We start from the raw sequence: 23911 nt of genomic DNA on the forward strand, positions 1-23911 counted from the left end.
GAACGATCGTGCCGCCGAGGAGAGCCCCGCGGGCGCTTCGGCTTCCTCGAGCGGCGCCCCATCCGAGGTCGCGTCGAGGGCGAGGCGCCCCGGGAAGAACCCGAGGAGGAGGAGGAAATGCGGCGCACCCGGCGCATCTTGTCCTTGGGTCGCACGCTCTGCTCAGGTGGCACCCCCGAGGCCGAGGTCGAGGGCAAGACCGGGGCCGAGGTAACTGGAGCCTCAATACCCGAGGCCGAGGCCGCCGAGGTCGGGGCTTCCGAGGTCGAGGCAGCCGTGACCGAAGCCCGTTGCAGCACTTCCAGGGCCCCCGACAGCTCCGATGAAATAAGAGCTCGGAGGAGGTCCTGAAAGGCCGGAATCCCGACGAAGGTCGGGAGTTCCGAGTCCGGAGCACACTCCCTGGAGGGCGACCTCGATCTCGAGTATTCCCTCGGGGTGTGCGATGCCGGGGTCCTAGGCGGGGCCGAAGCCGACCCACTCGCCTTAGCCGGGGCAGAGGATGGCTTCTTAGCTGTCGGGGATGGAACAGAGGACTTACCCGACGTAGGTTTTCCCGAGGACGCCTTCGATGTCGAGGGTCGAGGCGAAGCCGAGGCCCCCGAGGGCGCCGAGGCCGAGGTCAAGGCCGGGGCCGAAGCCGAGGCCGACGTCGAGGCCTTCACAGGCGCGTCCACGGCAAATAACTCCGCCATTCTGGCCCTTCGGCGGCGGAGAGCTCTGGGCTGAAGAGTAGTACAACGGTCACAAGAAGCTGTCGGATGATCCGAGCCCAGACAAACAATGCACCACCGGTGGGGGTCGGTGATAGAAAGCAACCTCTCACACCGGCTGCATTTCTTAAAACCCGTCACAGGACGGGACATGTACGGAAAAACGGGCCGGGAACGACCGACGTCCCGCGGCCACGGCTGCCGGGAGCCCCCGGAGCCCAACGAAAAGAAAAATATATATATATTTTTTTTAAACGAAGGAAACTAACACTAAAACAAAACTAAAGAGCACCGCGATTCGAAAAAATACTCAAACGCGGCGGCAGAAAGGCAGCAAAATTGGAGCTCAAATCCACAGGGCTTTCTGGCTCCGCGGAAAAAATTGAACTGAGGACCACGAGGTGAGATGCGCCCTCTAGTGGGCGAGAAGGCATGCACATGCGTGGTGCAGTGTGCAAACTTGAAACTTCAATCAAGTTTGCTTGAAAAGCTGTCCGCGCTGGGGCTCCGTAGATGACGTCACCCACATGTGAGAATATCATGCCTGCTTGTCCTGGGATAAAGAAGGATTTAAACCATACCAGATGGCAATAACTAAAATGAAATCCTCCCCTTTTTAGCAAGCTTTTTTTGTTGTTACAATTTTGGCATTAATAAGCTAGAATGCATGATTTAGCATCATTGAAGCTCATTAGTTCAAAATGGAAAACTTTTGTATGAAATGGACTTTGCTTGAAAGTTTACTAGTAATGTGCAAGTTGCAGGAAAAATAATGCAAAATGTCTATAGTTTGGCATTTGTTTATTTCCGTGTGGTGTGTGCTATTTTCCCCACAAACTGTACTTTTTAAATCACTTCATGAGGTCCTTAAACATCTAAACATCCTGGAGAAGTGGGAAAGGGAAGATATGATAGAAATATTTTAATACATCAAAGGTAAAAATTCAATGGAAAGGAGGGTGAAAGGTGGTACTCTGGTATAATCTAAAGAAATATATCTCGGAGAATGTATGCATGTTTTTCTTTATCTATTCTCTTTCCCCCCTCATTATCTCATACCTTGTTCCTATCCTTCTCACACATATCCCTCTTCTCTTGGCAGTCTTCCTTTCCCATTTCTTACACATTGAAAGATATATGATAGGAATATAAGTGCACAGGGCCAGTGTCTGAATTCAGGGAAGCATAAGACAAGCACCCAGGGTTAGCAAAAGATTAAGGGCTCCTTTTACTAAACTGTGATAGCGGTTTTTAGCGCAGTGAGCCGTGCTGAATGACCTGCACTTCTTCCGATGCTCGTAGAGCTCCTATTAGAGTCAGGAGCAGCGCGGCTCCCTGTGCTAAAAATGGCTATTGTGGTTTAATAAAAGGAGCCCTAAAAAAAAGGCTTAGAGAATTGGCTGTTGGTTTGTATGAACAGAGAAGAAAGACTGTATAGTCTTTTTTTCAGCTAGGTGTGTTCTCTGTTGCTATGAAGGCTAGTTGTTAGTTCAATGAAAGGTTATTTACTCGTATTTTCTTTTTGTATTTAACTTTTTTTCTGTGAATTTCACTATAAAAACTACAGTGGTGTGTAAAAGTCTGGAACCATAAATTTTGCACTCTTTCAACTTTCTGAACTTTTATTTTAATTTCTTTGTTGACCCAATATATTTGTCTGGGTACCATATAAGAGACACATTTGACTTTGAGAATCAACTTTTTAAGATCACTTGTTTCTAATTTTACAGATCATGCTTTATAATTGGATCAGCACGTTATTTCTGACCAATCAGGAGGCTGCTTCTGTCTGTCAATCACAGTCCAGATGTCTAGATAAGAGGGCAGCTATAAAAAGTGCAGTCTTTTGGAATTTCATACACTTTCTGCATCAACTATGCACAAGACTTGGAGCATGTTCGTGTGTCAATGATGGTGAGGAAGGATTTTCATGCCGCCAGATTGCCAGCAAAGTTGGCTGCAGTCACAGCACAGTAGTAAAGATTGTACAAAAGAAGAAAGCAACATGTTCAGTGGTAGACAAATCTCGGTTCGGTCATCCACGTGTATCAACATTGCACCAAGACCATATAAGTTCAAACCTTTATCCCACTTTAGTAAAGGGGCCCCTTAGAATCCTCAGTCTGCAAATTACTCTTCTCTGTTCATTCTGGGCTAGATGAACAAAACAAGGTTGTTAAGACTGTGTGAATTACTCTTGGCAGATTTTTGGACCGACTCTGGAACAGCGATTGATATTTTAACAAACATCCCTGCAAATTATTTGCATGGAGGTTTGTGGTAATCCACGTCCAATCAGTCCCTGTGAGAGCAGCTGACACATGCGCAGAGCTGGTTTGGTGAAGCCCCAAAGCTGTTGGGGCTTTTTCCTTTTTTTAATGGCGCAGATATTATGCATGTGTTACATATGCATAATATCTGCCCCATTTAAAAAAAAATGCTGTGCTGGCTACCTCCTGCCAATGACGGCCCTCCCCAATGCCCCCCCCCAACAGCACTAAAATTCAAATGAGAAATATAATACAATATCAGCATAAACACACACACATTTCTTAGAATTGGCTGGTACAGGAGACGGGAGGGATCCCTCCAGTCCCAGCCATCGCTAGACCACCAGGTCTCATGGCAGGCCCAGCAGAGGCATGCAACAGGTTTGTCAGGGGGGGTCGGGTCAGCACTGACCCAAATATAAACCGAGATCCCCCATGACACCTGGAGAAGTTTGGCAGCCAAAGCAGTGAAGTCATTTCAAGCTGGACTTCAGTCTTGACTATTTTTTTTTTCACTTTCTTTTTAGTTTATGATATATTTTTAAATCTTATTCATTGTTTTGCCACTTGTTTTTGTTTTTATTTTATTATTTAAATTTCATTTAAATTTCCCCAGAATTCTATAGTTTCAATGGTTCTCCCTTCTGCTTCTATTTCCTATCTCCCCTCTTTTTAACCTTTCAAAGTCCTTTAGATCATTGTAGTCTTATTAGAATGTTTATTTTCTTATTTTTTCTCATCTATCTCTATTTTATTTCTTCATTACTCTACTAATTGTTATTTTCCCAGGTACTTTAGTTAGATTGTGAGCCTTCAGGACAGTAAGGGAATTTCTAAGTACCTATCTTACTTGTAATTTTAATGCACCCTAATGTCTATTTTCTGTAAACCACTTAGAATCCTAACGGAATTTAGCGGTATATAAGAAATAAATTACAAAAAATTACATCATAACATTCAAACAACACAGAAATGACTATTGCTTTTTTAAAATTAAGTTTATCGTATAGCCCAAGGGCCAAGTGCAGATATTAGACAGGGACAAGATGGGTGGTACAGAGCCTGTTGGGATAAACAGATGGAAGGCTAAACTCAAGGCAAGTTATTACAGTTAAACTTGAAGGAACTGATTTTGATACACAGGGTGTGTAGCTAGTCCTGGTGCAAAATGAGTATATATAATATGTATGTATAACTACACTAAAGCAGAAAACAAAGGTTCACTTTAAGGAAGTCATTTAAAAAACTGGGGTTGGCATAATGTTTGGTACATAGACTAAACTGTGCGAGACAATCGCGTGCAGGATGTCAGCACACTGGATTTAAACACTATTTTAAAGCGCTCCAAGGGTGTGTGTGTGTGTGGGGTGGGGGGACCCCACTTTACTTAGAACTGTTGGCGCAACCGTTATGGAGGGAAACAGCCTTTCTCCTTCTTTTTTAGGAAAAAATTAGTTTCCTCTGTAATGGGGGGTGGGATCCCCCACACCCACCCTCGGAGCGCTTTACAATAGTGTTTAAATCTATCACGCTGATGTCCTGCACGCCTGGCACTGTCCGTGTGCAACTGTCTCGTGCGGTTTTTGACTCGTCACCTAATGTTTTGGTTGATGGTTGAGAAGAGAATACATTTTAAAGTGGTCACATTGATATATAAAATGTTATATGGTATGGGACTTGAGGGTTTATTAAGATATCCTTTCCAGTAAGTAGGATTGATTTTCGTTTCCAACATTCTTTGAAGCTCAGTTATTCAACAAGTAAATATATTTGTTTGAAGGCTTTGATAAGTAAATATTTTGAATATGTAGGAACCAAACTTTGGAATGATCTTCCTACTGGATTAAGGACAGTTTCTTCATATTATGTCTTTTGAACATTTTTTAAAACTCAATATTTTAATTTATTTATTGTAAATTTTCTGATAACTTTGATGTAGTATTTTCAAATATTGTAATCCATCTAGATTATCTTTTTAAAAAAAATATTGTTTTCCTCCTACCTTTTCTTTCCTAAGGCTCCAGCCTACTCTGTTCCATCTTTCTCTCCAACTGCAGGTCTAACTCCCAGCAAGACCCCCAATTCTGTCTATCTCCCAAGTCTTCTCCAACATCCAAGATCCCTACTTCTTATTCTCTCCTCCCCCCCCCCCCAAGGTACACTCCCCATCTCTCATTCTCTCTCCTCCTCTTCCCAGCTGTCATTGTACCTTTCCCATAAGTGATAATAATAATAATAATAACTTTATTCTTGTATACCGCATTACCATGGAAGTTCTATGCGGTTAACAGAAGAAGAGACTGTACATTTACAGTGATGTTACAATTTCGTTAAGGTTAGATTTACATTTTGGACGATACAAATTCGGTCAGGTTATCTTTACGTTTTTTGACAATAAATGTGCTGTGAAGTTATTTTGGCAGTTAGGTTATATGTTCAGAACGGTTAAAATTGCTATAGTTAGATAGAGCAGCGTTACAGATTGCAGTGTTGCATGAGGTCGTGAGGGTTTAGGGGGAGAGGTCAGGAGGAGAAGGGGGAGGAGGGAGGGTTGATCAGAGGAATTTGTCAAAGAGGTAGGTTTTAGTTAACTTCCGGAATGTTTGATAGTGGAGGGAATTGGAGATAAGGGTAGAGAGGCATTTGTTCCATTTGCCTGCTTGGAATGCTAGAGATCGATCAAGGAATTTTTTGTAGAGGCACCCTTCCTCCCACCCTCCCCATGAGACACTAACATTCTAACCCCCTCTCCCCATTGCACACTTGGCATCAGTTCTATTTTATTTTTATTTTATTTATTTATGCCTTGCCTACAACTAAGTGGCTCACACTCATATACATACACAATACTGTAAAACAAACATTCTTAATAATAAAATATCTACATAATGCATCCTAACAAATCATTCACTGGGAGGTTCAACTGCCATACATTACATCTTCTGTTGATTAATTGATCACAAATACTTTCATAAATAAGAGAGTATTCAGATGAGCATTGTGGGTCACTTCCTCCTCCTCTACAAGCTTACACCTGACTGTTTAGGACTAGATGAACTGTGCAAACCTTCCTACAGCCCTGCAGTTTACTTAAATAGTTGGGAATGAGGCAGTAGTGGAGGAGAAAGGGAATAGCTGTACATGGGGATCACTTCCTCCTCCTTTTCCCTCTGCACGATTTCTGCAAGGAAGGGGAAAAGAGACTGCAGATGGACCTGATGACTACACCTTTGCAGAGTTCAACCTGTTCTACAGGACTGGGTAAATCTACAGAAATTCTGCACTGTGTGATTGCACTAATATTTTGAGTTCTTCTCTCTTTCTCCCTCCTTACTAACTAACTTACCTTTACAGAACCAAAGAAACTTACATTTACCCTTATTTAGAGAACTCTTATAACTAAGTATCTGCATATATGTGCAACTTACATTTGTCCTTACATAACAGTACTTAATCAAGTCACTGCCACTTATTTTTGTAAGTGGCATAGTGGCATTCATCTATGCAACACATGGAAATGACATGAGTGGAACTCACTTACTCATGCAATTTAAAAAATACTGAAAATTACATGTACTTTTGCCCTGTTGACCTAGGTCTATGACTGGTGTAGTGAATGACACGGGAACAATTTAGTTCCCGTCCCTACAAGAACTCAACTTCCCTGTCCTATCCCCACGCCATTCCTGTAAGCTCTGCCTTAACTGCACAAGCCTTGAATATTTATGACTTTAAAGTATTTGTGGCTTGTGCAGATGAGGACAAAGCTTGCAGGAATGGGGCAGGAAAAGAACTCACTGGGATGGGATGGGAAAATTTGTCCCCATGTCATTCTCTAATAGTGACTGCATACTTGTTAGTCACACCAATGCTGAGTTCCACTAGTATTCTATAAGGAAACGTTGGACCCTAGCTGCCCTTAAAGACTAAGTATAACATTGGGCACCCAGTTATAAAAGTAACTCCACAGTGTATAATCCGGTCAATATAGTAATCCTAAAACAAAACATACAAGTATAAGAGTTGACAGGGGCGTTACAAATAATCATAAACACCATTAACACAGAGGTTTAAAATGCCTAGAACTGGCCAACTCCGTTAGCAGACTGATGGCCTCTTCACACTGTGTTATTAGCAGAAGTCGACATTCTTAGGCGCTTAACCGGTTACTTTTAACAGCTGAATCGCTTCCCATTCTTCTATTTTGTCGGCGCTTGCATTCCAGCACTATTGAGCAGTCTAGCAAAACAAGCAGCTGCGCCAGATCCCGCTAGCGCTGCCTCACAGAACCTCTCTCGTGCAGCATGAGAAACGTATACAACGCTTTCGGCTCCCGGCTTCCCACCACTAGCCACGGCGGGCTGCAGCGTCGGCCCTGCTACGCGCTGACGACACTATCGTGCGACGGCCGGCGTGCGTGCGGAGTTGCTCGGCTTTTGTTTCCCGGCTGGAGTTAGTTGGTTCCTTACGTCCCGAACTCCTTTCTGTCCCTGCCTGGGCTCCCCCTCCCCTTTCCCCTCCGACCCCTCCCTCCCCCTGGGCAGCCGCGCGTCGCGCTGACCTCGGCACACCGTTGATTACGCGCCCGCCAGTCAGAGGGAGACATGGCGGGTCCCATAAGTTCGTCGCTGGTCGAGGAGGGCTGGTAAGATGTTCTTTTTCCCCTTCCTCCCTCTCTCTTTCCCCGGTGCGGGCCTGCGCTCTCCGAGTCGGGATAGGCCCGCAGGCCTCTCACCCGCTTTCCCCTCCTTTTTTTTTTTTTCCAGCGCCGGGAAGTTTCAGAGTTCCTGAGAAAGTTGCAGGTTTATTATAGCTCCTTTTTTTGCCTCTGTTCGCTCCAGTGTCCTCCGCGAGGAAGTTTCGGTTCTGGCTGGCCGGTCTTGTAGCTCCCCGAGCACTCACCCCCCCTACCCACGGGTTCTTTCTCCGCTGGGTGCCAAAACGCAGCGAGGTGACAGCTGTGTCCCTGCCATCACAAGGAAAAGTTTTAGAGCGATTTAGGATCCGTAACATATGCCACGTTGTACGAAAGGTTTGCAGATCCACCAGATGGATGTTGAAGTTAGAGGCCCCGGTTTTTTTTTTCTTTAGCTCTTGTCAGATGTCAAAACAGATTATGACATATTTCAGGAGGTGTACCTAGGAATCCCGCAGATATTTATTTTAAAGAACAGCAGAATTGTCGTGTGTGCCCCCCCCCCCCCCGCATGTTACTGTTTCACTGTTTACATGTTGTTGTTTAAGTTTAAGTTTAAGTTTATTAGGATTTTATATACCGCCTATCAAGGTTATCTAAGCGGTTTTTACAATCAGGTACTCAAGCATTTTTCCCTCTCTGTCCCGGTGGGCTCACAATCTATCTAACGTACCTGGGGCTATGGAGGATTAAGTGACTTGCCCAGGGTCACAAGGAGCAGCGCGGGGTTTGAACCCACAACCCCAGGGTGCGGAGGCTGTAGATCCAACCACTGTGCCACACACTCCTACTTTGTGCCACACACTCCTAGTTTGTGAAAAAAACTTTGTATAGCTTCCTGTCCCATATGTTCTTTGTAAGAAAAAAAGTTGGCTACATAGTAGTAACATGGTGCTTGTTTGATGCATTGTAGTGTTTGCTTTTCTTAGCAATTTTTTTTTATTAAGGAATCAGAGGGAGCATTATGGAACTGTTTGATCTCTCTCTATTGTTAAAACTCACACTTTTACATACCCATAATGATTTCTTATTAGCCTTCATTTTTGGGGGTCAGTCACCTTGGAAACTTACAACTAGTAGTAATATTGGTTTTTCAAGCACTATGCTGTGATTTTGCTGCTTTCCTTTTTTAATTTTTTCATTGGTATACTATCTTGGGCGAAACTCCGTGTATAGCCTTTCAAAGTCATGCTAGAGAATGACACGGTGACAAAATTCATCACCGTTCCCGTGGATAACCGTGGTAAACAATCTTCATGTCATTCTTTAAGGAGAGAGGGAAGAATCAGAGTATGAATGGCCACAACCACTGACCCTCAAGCTTTGCTTTGAAGAATGCTGGGGTAGAAGGACTGAGGCTGAAATAGACACTAAAAAATGAAATGGGATTATTTCCCGCGGCGGGAACGGTGATGAATTTTGTCACTGTGTCATTCTCTAATCACATCACTGTAGTAGTTTGCTTTTCAGTTTCTCTTCTGTTTTTTTACTTCTAATTCTGTCTCTTCACAGGTCCTATTTTCCCAACAGGGTTAGCATTAAGGAGGGACAATAGGGCAGCCACACAATATACCCTGTGCTTAAGTGAGTCAGTAACTCTGTTTCTCTCCCCTTGCCCCCTCCTCAATTCTTTTCAACCAGTCAGGTGTCTGCTCCTCTCCCCTGCTGTCCAGCATCTCCCTCCCCCATATTGCACTTTAAACAAACTTGTTTAATCGATGTGTAACCTAAGACCTCTTATGCCTTATTTCTTTAACTCTAACCAAATTGTTTCCCAAGATCTCTTATGCCTTACCTCTGTATCCTGCTCACGTGTATTTTGATGTCTTTACATTGTACCTATACTCGCTGATTGTCCAGCTCTTCTTTGTTGTAAACCACCTCAAACTACTACGGCTTTGGTGGTATATAAGAATAAAATTATTATTATTAAATAGTATCTCTCCATGAGTCTACAGCTTGCCAGGGACAGATGTGATTGATCTTTGCTGCTGGGGGTGCTGGTCCTTCTTTCTGATAGGGTGGGACATCTCAGAGAGAATTCTGCTTTGGCACTGCAGGTGAATTGCTGCTTGTGCCGGTGAGCTTTAGACTCAGGGAGAGACATTGTTTAAGGTACAGCATGAGAGAGGGGGATGCTGAAACACATGAGGGTGGGTGGGAATGGGTTAATAGAGAGGGGCAGATGTTGGATCATGGTGGATTATTTGAAATCTTAAGTTGGGGGAAGGGGCACCAAACATAAGAACTACCCACTGGGACAGACTGAAGGTCCATCATGCCCAGTATCCTGTTTCTAATAGTGGCCAACCCAGGTCCCAAGTACCTAGCTAGATCCCAAATAATAAAACAGATTTTATGCTGCTTATACTAGAAATAAGCTGTGGATTACTCCAACCATCTCAATAATGGCCTATGGATTTCTCGTTTAGGAAATTATCCAAACCTTTTTAAAACCCTGCTAAGCTGATTTCACCACATTCTCTGGCAACAAATTATAGGGTTTAATTAGAGATGTGAAGAAATATTTTCTCCGGGCTGTTTTAAATCTACTACTTTGTAGCTTCATTGCATGCCCCCTAATCCTAGTATTTTTGGAAAGAGTGAACAAGCGACTCAAATCCACCCCTTTTCCACTCAGTATTTTATAGACCTCTATCACATCACTCTTGAGACATCTCTCTCCAACCTGAAGAGCCCTAGCCACTTTAGCCTTCCCCATAGGGAAGTCATCCCATCCCTTTATCATTTTCGTTGCCATTCTCTATACCTTTTCTAAATCTGCTACATCTGTTTTGAGATACGGCGACCAGAATTGCACATAATATTTGAATCCAGTGGTACCATAGAGCGATACAAGGGCATTATAGCATTTTAATCTTTGTTGTCCATATCTTTCCAGATAATTCTTAACATTCTATTTGCTTTCTTTGCCACCGCCGCACATTAAGCTGATGGTTTCAACTTATCCTCAACAATGATACCTAGATCCTTTTCCTGGATTGTGACTCCTAACATAGAACTTTGCATCACATAGCTATATTTCAGGTTCCTCTTTCCCACATGCACCACTTTGTACTTGTTCACATAAAACGTCATCTGCCATTCTGATGCCCATTCTCACAAGGTCCTTTTGCAGTTTTTCACAATCCTCTTGCAATTTAACAACTTTGTGTAATCAGAAAATTAAATTATCTCACTAGTTATTTATCAGTGATCGAGAGATAGGAATATGTTAAAAAACAGTGGTCCCAGCACACCTATGGGGAGCCCAACTGTTTACCCTTCTCCTTTGAGAATGTTGACCATTTAAACCTACTCTGTTTTCTGTCTTTCAATCAGTTCGTAATTCGTAATAGGACATTACCTCCTATCCCATGACTTTCTAATTTCCTTTTTGTCAAATGCCTTTTGAAAATCCAAATACACAATATCAACTGGCTCACCATTATCCACACGTTTATTCACCACTTAAAAAATTACAGTAGCTTGATTAGGCAAGATTTCCTTTGACTGAATCCATGTTAGCTTTTTCTCATTAATCCATGCTTACGTATATGTTCTGTCATTTTGTTCTTTATAATAATCTCTACAATTTTGCCCAGTACCGACATCAGACTCGCCAGTCTATAATTTTATGGATTACCTCTGGAACCCTTTGTAAAAATCAGCATCACGTTGGCCATCCTCCAGTCTTCTGGTTCTATGCTGGATTTTAAAGAAAAATTACAAATTACTAACATTAGCTCTGCAAATTCATTTTTCAATTCTATCATTACTCTGGGATGTATACCATGTAGTCCAGTATTACAGAGATTTGTGTGAGTTTCTCCAATTCATCAGAATTGAATACCATTTCTGGCACCAGTATCTCCCCCACATCTTCCTTGATGAAGACCGAAGCAAATAATTTGTTTAATCTCTCCACTATGGTCTTGTCTTTCCTGAGTGCCCCTTTTATCCTTTGGTTGTCTAGTGGTCCAAATGATTCTCCTCCCGACTTCTTCCTTTTAATATACAGTGGTGCCTCACACAACGAACTTAATTCGTTCCAGGAGCAAGTTTGTTATGCGAAAAGTTCGTTATGTGAAACGCATTTTCCCATAACAATACATGTAAAAAAAAATAATTCGTTCTGTAGCATAAAATATGCTAAGATGACATAAAAAAAGATAAATTTACCTTGTTAGAGCTGTTAGCATGATATAGAGGGGATATATGTGAAGGGGAGGGGAGACAGGGGTTTTGTTGATCCTTGCTGTGTATTATAATCACCCCCCACATACTCCCCAGTACCTTTTTTAATTCCTCCCATCTTTCCCAGCCAGTGGCGTACAGGCCAGAAGCGCAGAGATCAGGAGCAATTCCTCTGCACGCCTGTGTGGGCCCATGCCGATCTCCGAATGGCTGCAGTTAGTTCTTGTGAGTCCCGCGAGAGCTGGCTGCAGTTAGTTCTTGTGAGTCCCGCGAGAGCTGACTGCAGCCATTCAGAGATCAGCGCAGGCCCAGGCGGCGGGGGGGAGGTTTAAAAATATGCGGTGGCGGCGGGGGGAGGTTTAAACATATGCGGTGGCGGCGGGGGGAGGTTTAAACATATGCGGTGGCGGCGGGGGGAGGTTTAAAAATATGCGGTGGCGGCGGGGGGAGGTTTAAAATATGTAGCGCTAGTTAAGCGATGCAGCTCGGGCGACTTCGTTGTGTGAAACGAAGTCCGTTGTACGGATCAAGACAAGAAGTTCGTTGTGCGCAGCGTTCGCTGTGCGAGGCGGCCGTTATGCGAGGCACCACTGTACCTAAAAAAGGTTTTACTGTGTGTTTTTGCTTCCAACATCTTGCATTTGACTTGACATTCCTTATGTTGTTTACATTTATTTTCAGTCAGATCCTTCTTCCACTTTCTGAAGGATTCTCCTCACCTCACTCGTTGACATGCCAGCCACTATTCGGTCTTCCTTCTTCCTTTTTTTTAATACATATTCAATAAGAACAATGAAGAAACTTATATTGTTCATCTTCTACTCAGTACTTATACATTAAATTCCTAAATTGTTTTATTATATTCTTTTAAATACTATTACATATCTTAATCACAAAATATGTGCACTTCTCCCTCGGTATTCACGGGGGATAGGGGCAGAGCCAGACCGCAAATAGGGAAAAATCACAAATATCTTCTCGTCCGGCTATGACTCACCCCCGCCTCCCTCCCGCTTTCCCCCAGCATCCTGGCCTTACCTGGTGGTGCCAATAAGAAATGACTGCTGCGAGTTCCCATAGTCTCTCGAGACTACAATGGGAGCTCACGGAAGCCATTTCCTATTGGCAATCTACACGGGGCAGGAGATAGGAAGATAGCTTCTGCCCTGAAAGCCCACCAGGTAAGGCCAGGATGCCGGGGGGCAAGGCTGGAGAGAGACGGGAACGTGCTATACTATGGGGTTTTTTCCCCCATCCCCCCAAAAAAATCACAAATATGTGAAATTGCGAGTGTCGAAACCACAAATGGGAAGGGGGAATTGTACTCTCATTTTCCCACTCCATAAAAATGCCCCTATATTGTTAAAAACTCTTAGTTCAATTCTTCTGTGATGAAGTCCTTGACTGTCCACCGTTAATCCAATCTTTATAAGGAGCAAACTTTTTCCAGTGTTCTCAAATGGCGATGTTATATTAGTTCCTTTCAAAATATATTGCAATCTATTCCCACAAAAAGATTCATGTCTGATCATATCACTGTCTCATAGTCCTGCTCAACATCAGCGGACTGCTGGGCGCGATGGACCTCGGGTCTGACCCAGTGGAGGCATTGTTTATGTTCTTATGTTCTTATACCTTACTTTTTATATTTTATGTTGTATTCTTCATCAGCAGATGACAAAGATAGGTAACATTTTCCATGAAATGAATACTTCTAACACTGCGATCAACTGCCCTGATCTTATACCCACCCGCTAACAGTCTCCGTTTTCAAAGTCTCTGTTGGCTAATTGATTACATATGAATTGCATTCCATTCTAATTCTGTTCAATCCAATTGTCTCTACCGTATTCCATTGATAAATGAAATACGGTACTTGGGCCGATCCTTTTTAATATTTATATCAATGACCTGGAAAACGGAACATCCAGTGAGATCATCAAGTTTGCAGACGACACAAAACTCTGCCGGGAAATCAGATCGCAGGAGGACAGTGAGGAACTCCAGAGCGATTTGTGTCGGTTAGAAAACTGGGCGGAGAAATGGCAGATGAAGTTCAATGTGGAGAAATGCAAGGTAATGCATTTAGGCAGTAAAAATAAGGAATACGAGTACAGAATGTCAGGTGCAACTCTGGGAAAAAGTGAACAAGAAAGGGATCTGGGTGTACTGATAGATAGGACCCTGAAGCCGTCGGCACAATGCGCGGCAGCGGCAAATAAGGCAAATAGAATGTTGGGCATGATAAAGAAAGGAATCTCGAGTAGATCGGAGAAAGTTATAATGCCGCTTTATAGGGCAATGGTCAGACCACACTTGGAATACTGCGTCCAACATTGGTCTCCCTACCTAAAGAAGGATATAAAACTGCTGGAGAGGGTGCAGAGGCGAGCAACTAAACTAGTGAAGGGTATGGAGAAACTGGAATATGAGGATCGACTTAAAACACTGGGATTGTTCTCCCTTGAGAAAAGGAGACTGCGTGGGGATATGATCGAGACCTTCAAAATACTGAAAGGAATCGACAAAATAGAGCAGAGAAGATTATTTACATTGTCCAATTTGACACGGACAAGAGGACATAAAATGAAGCTAAGGGGGGGCAAGTTCAGGACTAATATCAGGAAGTTCTGCTTCACACAGAGAGTGGTTGACATCTGGAATACTCTCCCAGGGGAGATTATTGCAGAATCGACAGTCCTAGGCTTCAAGGGCAAACTAGATGCATATCTCCTTGAGAGAGGCATATAGAGATATGGTTGGCTATAGGGTAAGCCAGGTGTATACCTGGCAGGGCCTCCGCGTGTGCGGATCACCGGACTTGATGGACCGAAGGTCTGATCCGGAGATGGCGCTTCTTATGTTCTTATGTTCTTACTTGTTCAATAAAATAATTGTTGGATTCCCTCCCCTTTGCAAATCAATATTTTAACAAAAATACAAATTTTAAATCCTCAGGTATTATGATTTTCATTTTGCCAGTGTGCCACTAATGGTGTTTTATCCCTGACCATTTTCAAATTGTTATGCTATATTTTGGATTAATCACATAATTATGGCATATTTACAATACACATATTTATTGCATCGTGAATTACTTCCAATAGATTTGATCTGTGAATCTTGATATTTATGATTTGAAAAGATTTCTGACAAATTTTTACTTCATGTGTATGCAAATCTGGAGAGTTCCTGTAATCCCTGATGTAATCTTAATATATTAAATGTTGCCAAATTACTTTCTAATTTGTAATTCTTGTTTAGGATATGGCTTAACACAAACCATACTCCTATCACTATCTTTATTCTCTGACTTAGAAACTAAACATTTTCTATTAGCATTCATATCGTATTTTTCACACTTGATGTTAGAGCACTTTATACAAATATCCCACAGATCCAAGCAAAATAATTAATTAGGGGAACATTTTGCTAAATTACAAATGATGCAAATTAAGAGTTTCCTGAAGGAGATATTAAAATTAATAATTGATTGTAATTATTTTGCATTTGGGAATTGATTTTTATCTCCAAACAAAAGGAGTGGCCATGGGGCCACAGTGGGACCAGCAATAGCGTGCTTATATATGGTTCAGTTTGAGCAGTGGTATTTATAAGACACAGAATATAATCAATTTATAACAATGTGGAAGCGATTTATAGATGTGGTAGTCTACATCAAGGGCTATACATTTAGTCAAGCAATTTTCCATTTTTTTCATTCTATCTGAAAAATACAGAATGAAAAAAGTGGAAAATCGCTGGACGAAGTATATAGTCCTCAATGGAGACTTCCCCAACTTTGTTGGTTGGGTGAGAACTTTTCAGAAGACCCCCTAGTACTGTTTTTCATAACATGGAGCAATAGGCATGATAGTTTATGACCAGGCAAAGATTTTCCATCCTATCATTAAATTTAATATGGTCTACAAAATAGTATGGGGTGTTTCTGCATGTGATAATGTTTTTACAACTTGCATCTGTTTCTCTACTGTCAGAAGAAAATCATCCTTCTCTCTTTTTTTCTTTCAAAATTTAAGAAATGTCAGATATAATATGTTCCTGATGTAATAGGAAGCATAATCATAAATATATTTATAACTAATTTCTGCAGTTACATGGGAATATATCTTGTTTGGCTGCTAATCACAAACCTTATAATAGAATTGACACACATGTCATTGCAGTAAGGTTGCATTAATAATTTATACACTGATAAAATAAATGGATAAATGTCATCCAATCTGTAAATATCCTTCCTTTTTATCTCAAACAATAGCTGATTTTATAAGAATGATTTCCTCTCTTGAGATACCAAAAAATTTATGTATTAGAATTTGGGAAATATATTTGGCTCAGCAGTTCTGAAGGTTAAAGTGACAGTGCATCTAACACCCCTTTACAAAACCATGATTTTAGCGCAGACTGGCATGCTGAATGCTCTGAGCTGCTTCCGATACTCACAGAGTTCCTATGAGCTTCAGGAGCAGTGCAGAGCATTTAGCAGACTGGCCTGCTTTAAAAAAAAAAGGGGGGAATACTTAGTGATAGCAGTGAAGATGTAGCATCTCTCTACTGCTCTCTTCTTACCCTGGCATACTTGCTGTGTTTACCATAACATAAATTTTTGGATGAGGGGATTTATTAAACTTAGGAAATGAGCTTACTCCTTGGTTGCTCCCCATTAATGAGATGTCTGTTGCACAAGTTGCAAAGGGGCTGCCGTGCAGCTTTACTGCAAAGTTGACTGGAGAAAATGCCATGTAGTAATCTGTAGCTTATTGCAAAATGTTATCCTTCCTGTCAATTTGTGAACAGTGATTGGCTCTTGCACTGACAGTGTCTAGTGCACCTCTCTCCCCTTGGCCCCACTAACTGCCCAGTTAGGGAGTACTTGGAAGAGTACTCCTGCCTCTGGTTCTACTATCTTGGAAAATGGTAAAGCTTGACCCCCACACAGTACATCCTGAGATACACCAAGCCGGGTCAGTCCACCAAATAAGTGAGCTATGCTGGCAGCTCCCTTTTTTTTTTTTTTTAAGTCTCCCTGTCAGAGTATGGGCAATTCACCACTCTTACATCTCTGCTTCTTGAAGCTTTACAAAGAATGCACTAGTTCATATTTTTTGCAGAGCATATGCTGTTCACTGCACAGTACTTCCCAGTGCCAAAAGCTAAAACAGCACCTCCCTGACAAAAGTCCTTCAGAACAACTAAATGTATTGTATTTGTACGAGGTTCAAATGAGAAGTAATACTTTCTCCTCCAGAATTCATCATCATATGGCTGTACTGACATGCTAATCAATATGTGAACACTTCTACCTAAATGTACAATCATTAAACAAGTGTGCAAAATACTACAATAATTTTCAAACATCAGTGTTTTTGGTTTCAAGCATAAAACACTGTTAATCGTAGTTGGATATGAGAGGAAGGAAAAAGCCTCAGAACCCCACCTATGCCATGTACGATCCTGGCAATAGGTTACTTTGGGGTAAGGGAACCGCATTGGTATCTCATTGGGAACCTCAATCAAACCACTGCTAAAGCTTTGTGCAATGCAAAATGACTCAAATATCCATGTGAAGTGAAACCAGAGTACTTATCTGAACAGAGGATCTGCCAGATCATTTCAGCTGCTTCAGGATGGGGACCCCTTAATTGATTCCTAAAGGATAAGGTTTTCATATTCACTATCAATATGCTTTGTGTTCCATTCAGAAAAATAGTAGAAACCTTTATATACTCAAATATAAACCGACCAGAATATAAACAGAGGTAAACTTTCTCCCCCCCAAAAAAAACAAAGAGGAAAAAACATTGACTCAAATATAAACAGGGGTGGGGAAGAGGGGGTGTTTAATATTCAAGTGCAGTGTCTTCCTTGCCCTGCCCAGCCAGGCTCTGCATCCTGTTTCCCCTCCCTCGCTGCTCTGCCAGGCTCTGCATTCAGCCCCCTCACTCCCTCCTTCGCCAGTCTCTGCACCCAGCCCCACTCCCTCCCTGCCAGGTTCTGTACCATGACCCCCTCCCTCCAAATGACTTGCAGGCTTCTACCGGGCCTGTCGTGAGACCTAGTGGTCCAGCAGTGGCTGGGACAGGAGGGATCCTTCCCACCTTCTTTCCCAGCTGATTCTAATAATTTTTATCACCCTCCTTCCTCCCCCACGTACCTTTAGTATCCCTGGTGGTCCAGCAGTGAATTGCGGCAGGCAGAAGCAAAGGAAGGTTGCTCCTGCTCGTGCAGAGCTACTAGCTGATTGGCTGCTGCGAGTTCACAGAAGGATGCAGTGAATAAATGTCTGTGCAATTTAAGCAATGAACTGTGATAGAATTTCTGACTGTCAAAGGAGTCCCTCCAGTTGAAATTCACTGCCACACGCAAGTTGTTCATGGTATGACTGTGTCAATGTGAATACTGTGTTTTGCTAGGCCAAAAATGTAAAGTTTGTAGACCAGGAATGGCTGATTTGTGTGATCAAAAATGAAGTGGATTACCTGTGACAGCAATGAACATTGGAGCAGCGTGGAACATTCAGTGCACTAGTGCTATAAAACGCTTTAACAGTTTTGTAAAAGGGGTGTGTGTGTAAATTTGCTAATGACACAAAGTTGTTCAATCACAAGAGGATTGTAAAAAATTGCAAGAAAACCTTGCGAGACTGGGAGACCAGTCATCAAAATGTGCGCAAGTTCAAAGTGATGCATGTGGGAAAGAAGAACCTGGACTATAGCTATGTGACGTTAGGAGTCACTGCTCAGGAAAAGGATCTAGGTGTCATTGCTGAGGATACGATGAAACCCTCAGTTCAGTGTACGATGGTGGCTAAGAAAGCTTATAGAATGTTAGGAATTATCAGCAAAGGAATGGCGAACAAAGATGAAAATGTTATAATAATTTTGTATCGCTCTATGGCGCAGCCGCATCTTGAATACTATGTGGAATTTTGGTCGCTGTATCACAAGAAAGATATAGTGGAATTTGAAAAGGTATAGAGAAAGGGGGATGAAAATGGTAAAAAGGATGAAATGATTTTCCTGTGATGAAAGGCTAAAGTAGCTAGGGCTCTCCAGTCTGGAGAAGAGACTGCTCAGGGGAGATATGATAGAGTGTAGTGGAGCAGGTTGATGTGAGGTGCTTGTTTACTCTTTCCAAAAATACTAGGACTAGGGGGGGGCATGTATTGAAGCTACTAACTAGTAGGTTTAAAACAAATAGGAGAAAATATTTTTTCACTCAGTGTTTAATTAAATGCTGGAATTCATTGCCGGAAAACGTGGTGAAAGGGTTTAAATTGTGGTAGAAGAAAGGGGTTTAAATTCCTAAAAGGGACGTTCATAAGCCATTATTAAGATGGATGTGGGGAAATCCATTGCTTATTCCTAAGATAAGCAATCCAAAATATGTTTTACTCTTTGGGATCTTGCCAGGTACTTGTGACCTGGGTTGGCCATTGTTGGATACAGGATATTGGACTTGATTGGCCTGCAGTCTGTCCCAGTGTGGCAGCTCTTACGTTATATAAATTATAAAGGACAATCAGGATTACTCAAAGCATTACATTGCAACCCTAAACACTTTGAAATAGTGATTGAGAAGTTCATAAGCATAAGGAAATTTTGTTGCAACTTAATAACAGTAGGCCTCACACAGCATGAAACTGTAGACAAAATTACAAAGATGGATCTCAGTCACTATCTGCCACACAAACTCTATGTGATTTCCATCTTTTTTCAAAACTGAAGGAATGACTTTGGAGTCATCTGTTCATTTCGAACGAAGAGAGTGGAAAGGATTGTGAACAATTGGTTGAAGACACAAGTGCAGTTCTTTTGCAACAGCTTCCAAAAACTTGTCTATTGTTGGCAGAACTGATGGCAGGCATTGAGGAAGCAATGCAGGGCCAGGCTGGCTTCCGAAAAGATTGCTCCTGCCATGTACATTGCTGCGACATTGGAGGAGGCAGTGGGCAGCCAATCAGAGACTTCTTTAGGTTCCTCCCAAAGGAAATCCCTGATTGATTCAAGTGCCTCAGGCCTCTCCCGGAGGAACCCAAGGGCGCCTCAGCCAATCAGGGCCTTAGGCCCCTCCTTGTGCATCACATGATGTACCGGGGCGGGGCCTAAGGCCTGCATTCGCCGTCAGAGTAGGCCTGGAGCAAGTGGGACTGAGCACCCCTCCTGCTCCCAACTTTTTAAAGGTATGGGGTTAGGGCAGGCCGAGCCTGGCCGATGGGGGGAAAGGGGAGGGGAGGAGGGAGGCAATGGCAGGAGGGAGTTGGCATCCCTCCTGCCATATATGTGTGGGTGGTGTCAGGAAAGGTTTTTTTTTTTTCTTCCGGAATAGCCGGGCCCGATGGCAGGAGGGAGTTGGCATTTCTCCTGCCATATTTTTTTTTTTAAATTGGTCAATATTTTGCATGTGCAATACATGAAAAATAACATTGCCATTAAAAAAAAAAAAGAATAATAAAACAGGCAGACCTGTTGGATTTTGAGTATAAAGATCCGTCTTCTGTATGTTTGGATAACTGTGTTACTGACAGGTCTGCAGCAGTCAGGTTTTAGGATAGTAAAACCAGATTAAAAATAGCCAAGCAATTGTTAGTGAATCAATCGCTTGGCTATTTTGCATAGGGTTTTACTAATTTGCATGGATGGATCGGAGAGGGTATTGATCGGGTAGCAGTTTAGTGAATCGGGTTAGGGTCGGGGAACGATCACAAAACCAGTAAAACTGGTTTTGCGATCATCAATACAGGATCGGAAGATTTAGTGAATCTAGCCCTAAATCAGAATTGCAACCCCCCCTCAAGCAAAACCTGGTAAAACAACAAAAATTGCCTAGTTTGATAAGAAATGTAAAAATTAAGACTATTCTTTAATCTGAAACATAGGGGGCCCCTCAGGGAAGACTTATGCAGCAGCTATCTCTAAAATTTGTACAATATAAGACAACCCTAAGATGGAAAAATTATGAATACTTGAAAAGTTTGTTTGAAATTGAGAAAGCTATAGACAAAGCTATTTCTGGGACATGTGGAAGGGATTTAACCCCCCTTCCCCCCACCCCCCCAAAAAAAACCTAACAAATCACAAAGCAATAGGAACAATATCTCCCTAACTTTAGGTTGTAAATTTTGCATGTATGATCATGCGTCTGTATCAGGTTTATTGGATTGTTATGTTTAATTCAACTGTGCTTTCAATGATATAAGTATCATATATGTTTGGTGTATAATATTGTTGTAAATAAGTAAAACCATTATTGAATGAAACCAATCTGAAAGGAATATCTAGCACTGCACACCCTTTAGCAGTAAGGAAAATCAAAGAAATCCTCCATTTAAGCCCAGATTTAATAATTATCCACTAATGTGCTCCAATTATTCCCAGCAAATCAGAAAACCAAATGAAATGCCTGAAATATACTAAAATACAAATCCAGGAATTAGCAACAATATTTAACCTGATTCAACGTTCAAGCTATTTCCCTGAGATATTGTCAGAGGAGCTAATTATGCCATGTTGTAAATTAGGAGATACAATTAACCCAACTACGTATGTTTCCCTCCACTCTGTCCTAATCTCCTCCCCTTTATGGATTAGTCCATAAATACATGTTTTTCTGATCCCTGCACATATTTTTTACCTGCAGAATGGCTGACTAGTTTTCTGACAGCCAGTTTAACCCAGGTAAATAACCATTTATCTAGATGAATTACTCTGTCCAGTCATTTGAGTATATGTCTGTGGAAAACAAGTGTAACCAGGGACTTTATTTACAGCTTTGCTTACTTTAAGGACATTGAAATGCTCCATCAAGCATTAACGAACAGAATTATCTGAGAATGCTTCACTCAGTGTGAATACTGTGTGTGTTTTTGTCAGCTTAATGCCATAAACTGAGAGGGTTTACTATTTTCTGTGCAACGAGTATAAGGCTGTAGATACTTGTGAGCTGCTCTGAAACATTATTCTCTGGCCAACTATGGTAAGTCATTTAAAAATACTCAGAGGGGAAATTCTACATTACTGTGCAAGACAGAATTGGTCAAACTTGAGGTTCCTTTCAGACATCTTTTCTTGCTGAAATCCTGTCAAGCTGCATAGTCCTTGCCAGACAAGATTGCTTTTATTGCCTTCTCCCCTTCTTTTCTGATTGTGCATGCTTGCAGATCTACAGACCGACTCAAAAGAATGATTTAAAGCAAAACTTTAAATTTGAACCTGACATTGGAAGCAGCTGTTTCACTAAATGATTGGTTCTAGAAAGGAAGGAGAATTAACAGTCTCTTGCATCTGGGTTACCTGGTTTTTCTTTTGGATCATTATGTGCTAGCTGTTCTGGGAGCTGGGACTTTACTTATAGTGACATTGCCATCTCCTGCAGAACTTTATATTTGAATGTGGTACTTGAAACATTGTGCTGAAGGGCCACAACAGAGGAGAATGATCCTTTGTGCACCCCATTGGAATGTACTAGGGGATATTTTTGATTGAGATATTCTTGGAGTTTGTGTAGTTTTTCTGATTCACTGCTTTTTGTAAAAGAAAATACCAAAACAGATTTCAGTCCAAAGAAATAGGAAAGATTATAATTGAATTGCGAAGGAAGTTGCAAATGGGGAGTCAGAAAGTCTAGCAAATGGAGAGAGAAATTACAGTCTTGATGAACTAGATAGTTATAGTAGAGGTACAGGCAAAGGGGGGCGGGATCTGCTAATTTAATGCTGCTTTGGGCACCCTGATCAGCCCAGAGGATCTTCCATAGTACAGTCTGTCCTTTTAAGGACAGTTGTTTTATTCAGGTTCTCTATGTTGATGTACCTCTACATTGTGGACCCCTGATGAAGGAGTGTTTCCATGTACTCGCACAAGAGGACCATTTGTTTGGAATGCTACATTTCATCTTTCTTAATAAAGATTAGACTTTTATACCCTTGTACATCAGCTCTGAAGTATCCTTTCTTTGTTTTGTCATTTGACTTTTCTGCTGCAGTTTGGTTGGATTGTTTGTTTCTGGTTGTGAGAGAGAGCGAGAGAGCCATAGGCCTGCTTAAAAAGTCAGTTTTTAACCCTGATTTGAAGGTGATTTTAGTACAGTTTATCTTTCTTTATAAGACAGTAGGGCAGGGGTGTCCAATGTCGGTCCTCGAGGGCCGCAATCCAGTCGGGTTTTCAGGATTTCCCCAATGAATATGCATTGAAAGCAGTGCATGCAAATAGATCTCATGCATATTCATTGGGGAAATCCTGAAAACCCGACTGGATTGCGGCCCTCGAGGACCGACATTGGACACCCCTGCAGTAGGGCTTCAGATGTGTGGAACAGGGTAACTGAAGGCTGAATGATAGGTATATTCAAGCTGATATCTTGTTAATTGGAGGATATCCAAGAAACAGATTTGAGAGGTTCTCAAACAGTGTGAAGAAAAATGAGTCAACAAGTCCCCTAGTTGAATGTATAGTGAGAAGATCACTAAAGATAAAAATGTAAGTTCCTTTTCATCCTGCCGGACAACTGCATTATGCACCCACCCAAAATCAGTTACTCATAGCAATGTTATCACCAGTGTAAAGTGTGGTGAAGCCCTAGACCTAGCCTTATTTCTCTGCCTCTAGCAGATAGTCTGATGTATCAGGATGAGGTTGTTCATTGGGCCTGACTCCCTGAGGCATAATCTATGGCATGTAGCCCCATAATGGCGTTTGAATTGGGAATTAAGGAGGAGGGAGGTTTTCTCTGTTATTCACATGGTAGCTAGGGCTGTGGACAGAAGTCTTGGAGCTCAAGGTTTCAACCTTCGGGTCTTGGCCTGATGAGGCAGCAGGCTATGATGGTCCAGTGGGGCTGCAGCGAGAGTGATGGTGTGTGGGTGTGTGTTTGTGCTTGATAGGAGGAGGCAGCAAACCATTTGCAGTAGGAATTGGCCCCTCATAGTATTGTCCATGCCCTTCAATTTTGGACCAACCATTACTAATATTGGGTGAATGGGGCTAAGGAGGGGATTCACAGAAGTATACACCCTT

General features: G+C 42.1%; 1 protein-coding gene across 2 annotated transcripts in view; it reads left to right on the forward strand.

The window, feature by feature from the left end:
• Positions 1-7322: 7322 nt before the first annotated feature.
• Positions 7323-23911, forward strand: part of TDRD3 (tudor domain containing 3) — a 308084-nt gene continuing 291495 nt past the window's right edge. Inside the window, exon 1 of one of the 2 annotated variants that reach the window (XM_033948249.1) lies at positions 7323-7628. In XM_033948249.1, coding sequence (XP_033804140.1) covers positions 7588-7628 — 41 coding nt within the window. In that variant the 5' untranslated portion in view covers positions 7323-7587. The remainder of the gene's footprint in view (positions 7629-23911) is intronic. The other variant, XM_033948250.1, reaches the window with a different exon arrangement.

Source organism: Geotrypetes seraphini, chromosome 6 (assembly GCF_902459505.1).
Source record: "Geotrypetes seraphini chromosome 6, aGeoSer1.1, whole genome shotgun sequence".
In the NCBI taxonomy this organism is placed as follows: domain Eukaryota; kingdom Metazoa; phylum Chordata; class Amphibia; order Gymnophiona; family Dermophiidae; genus Geotrypetes; species Geotrypetes seraphini.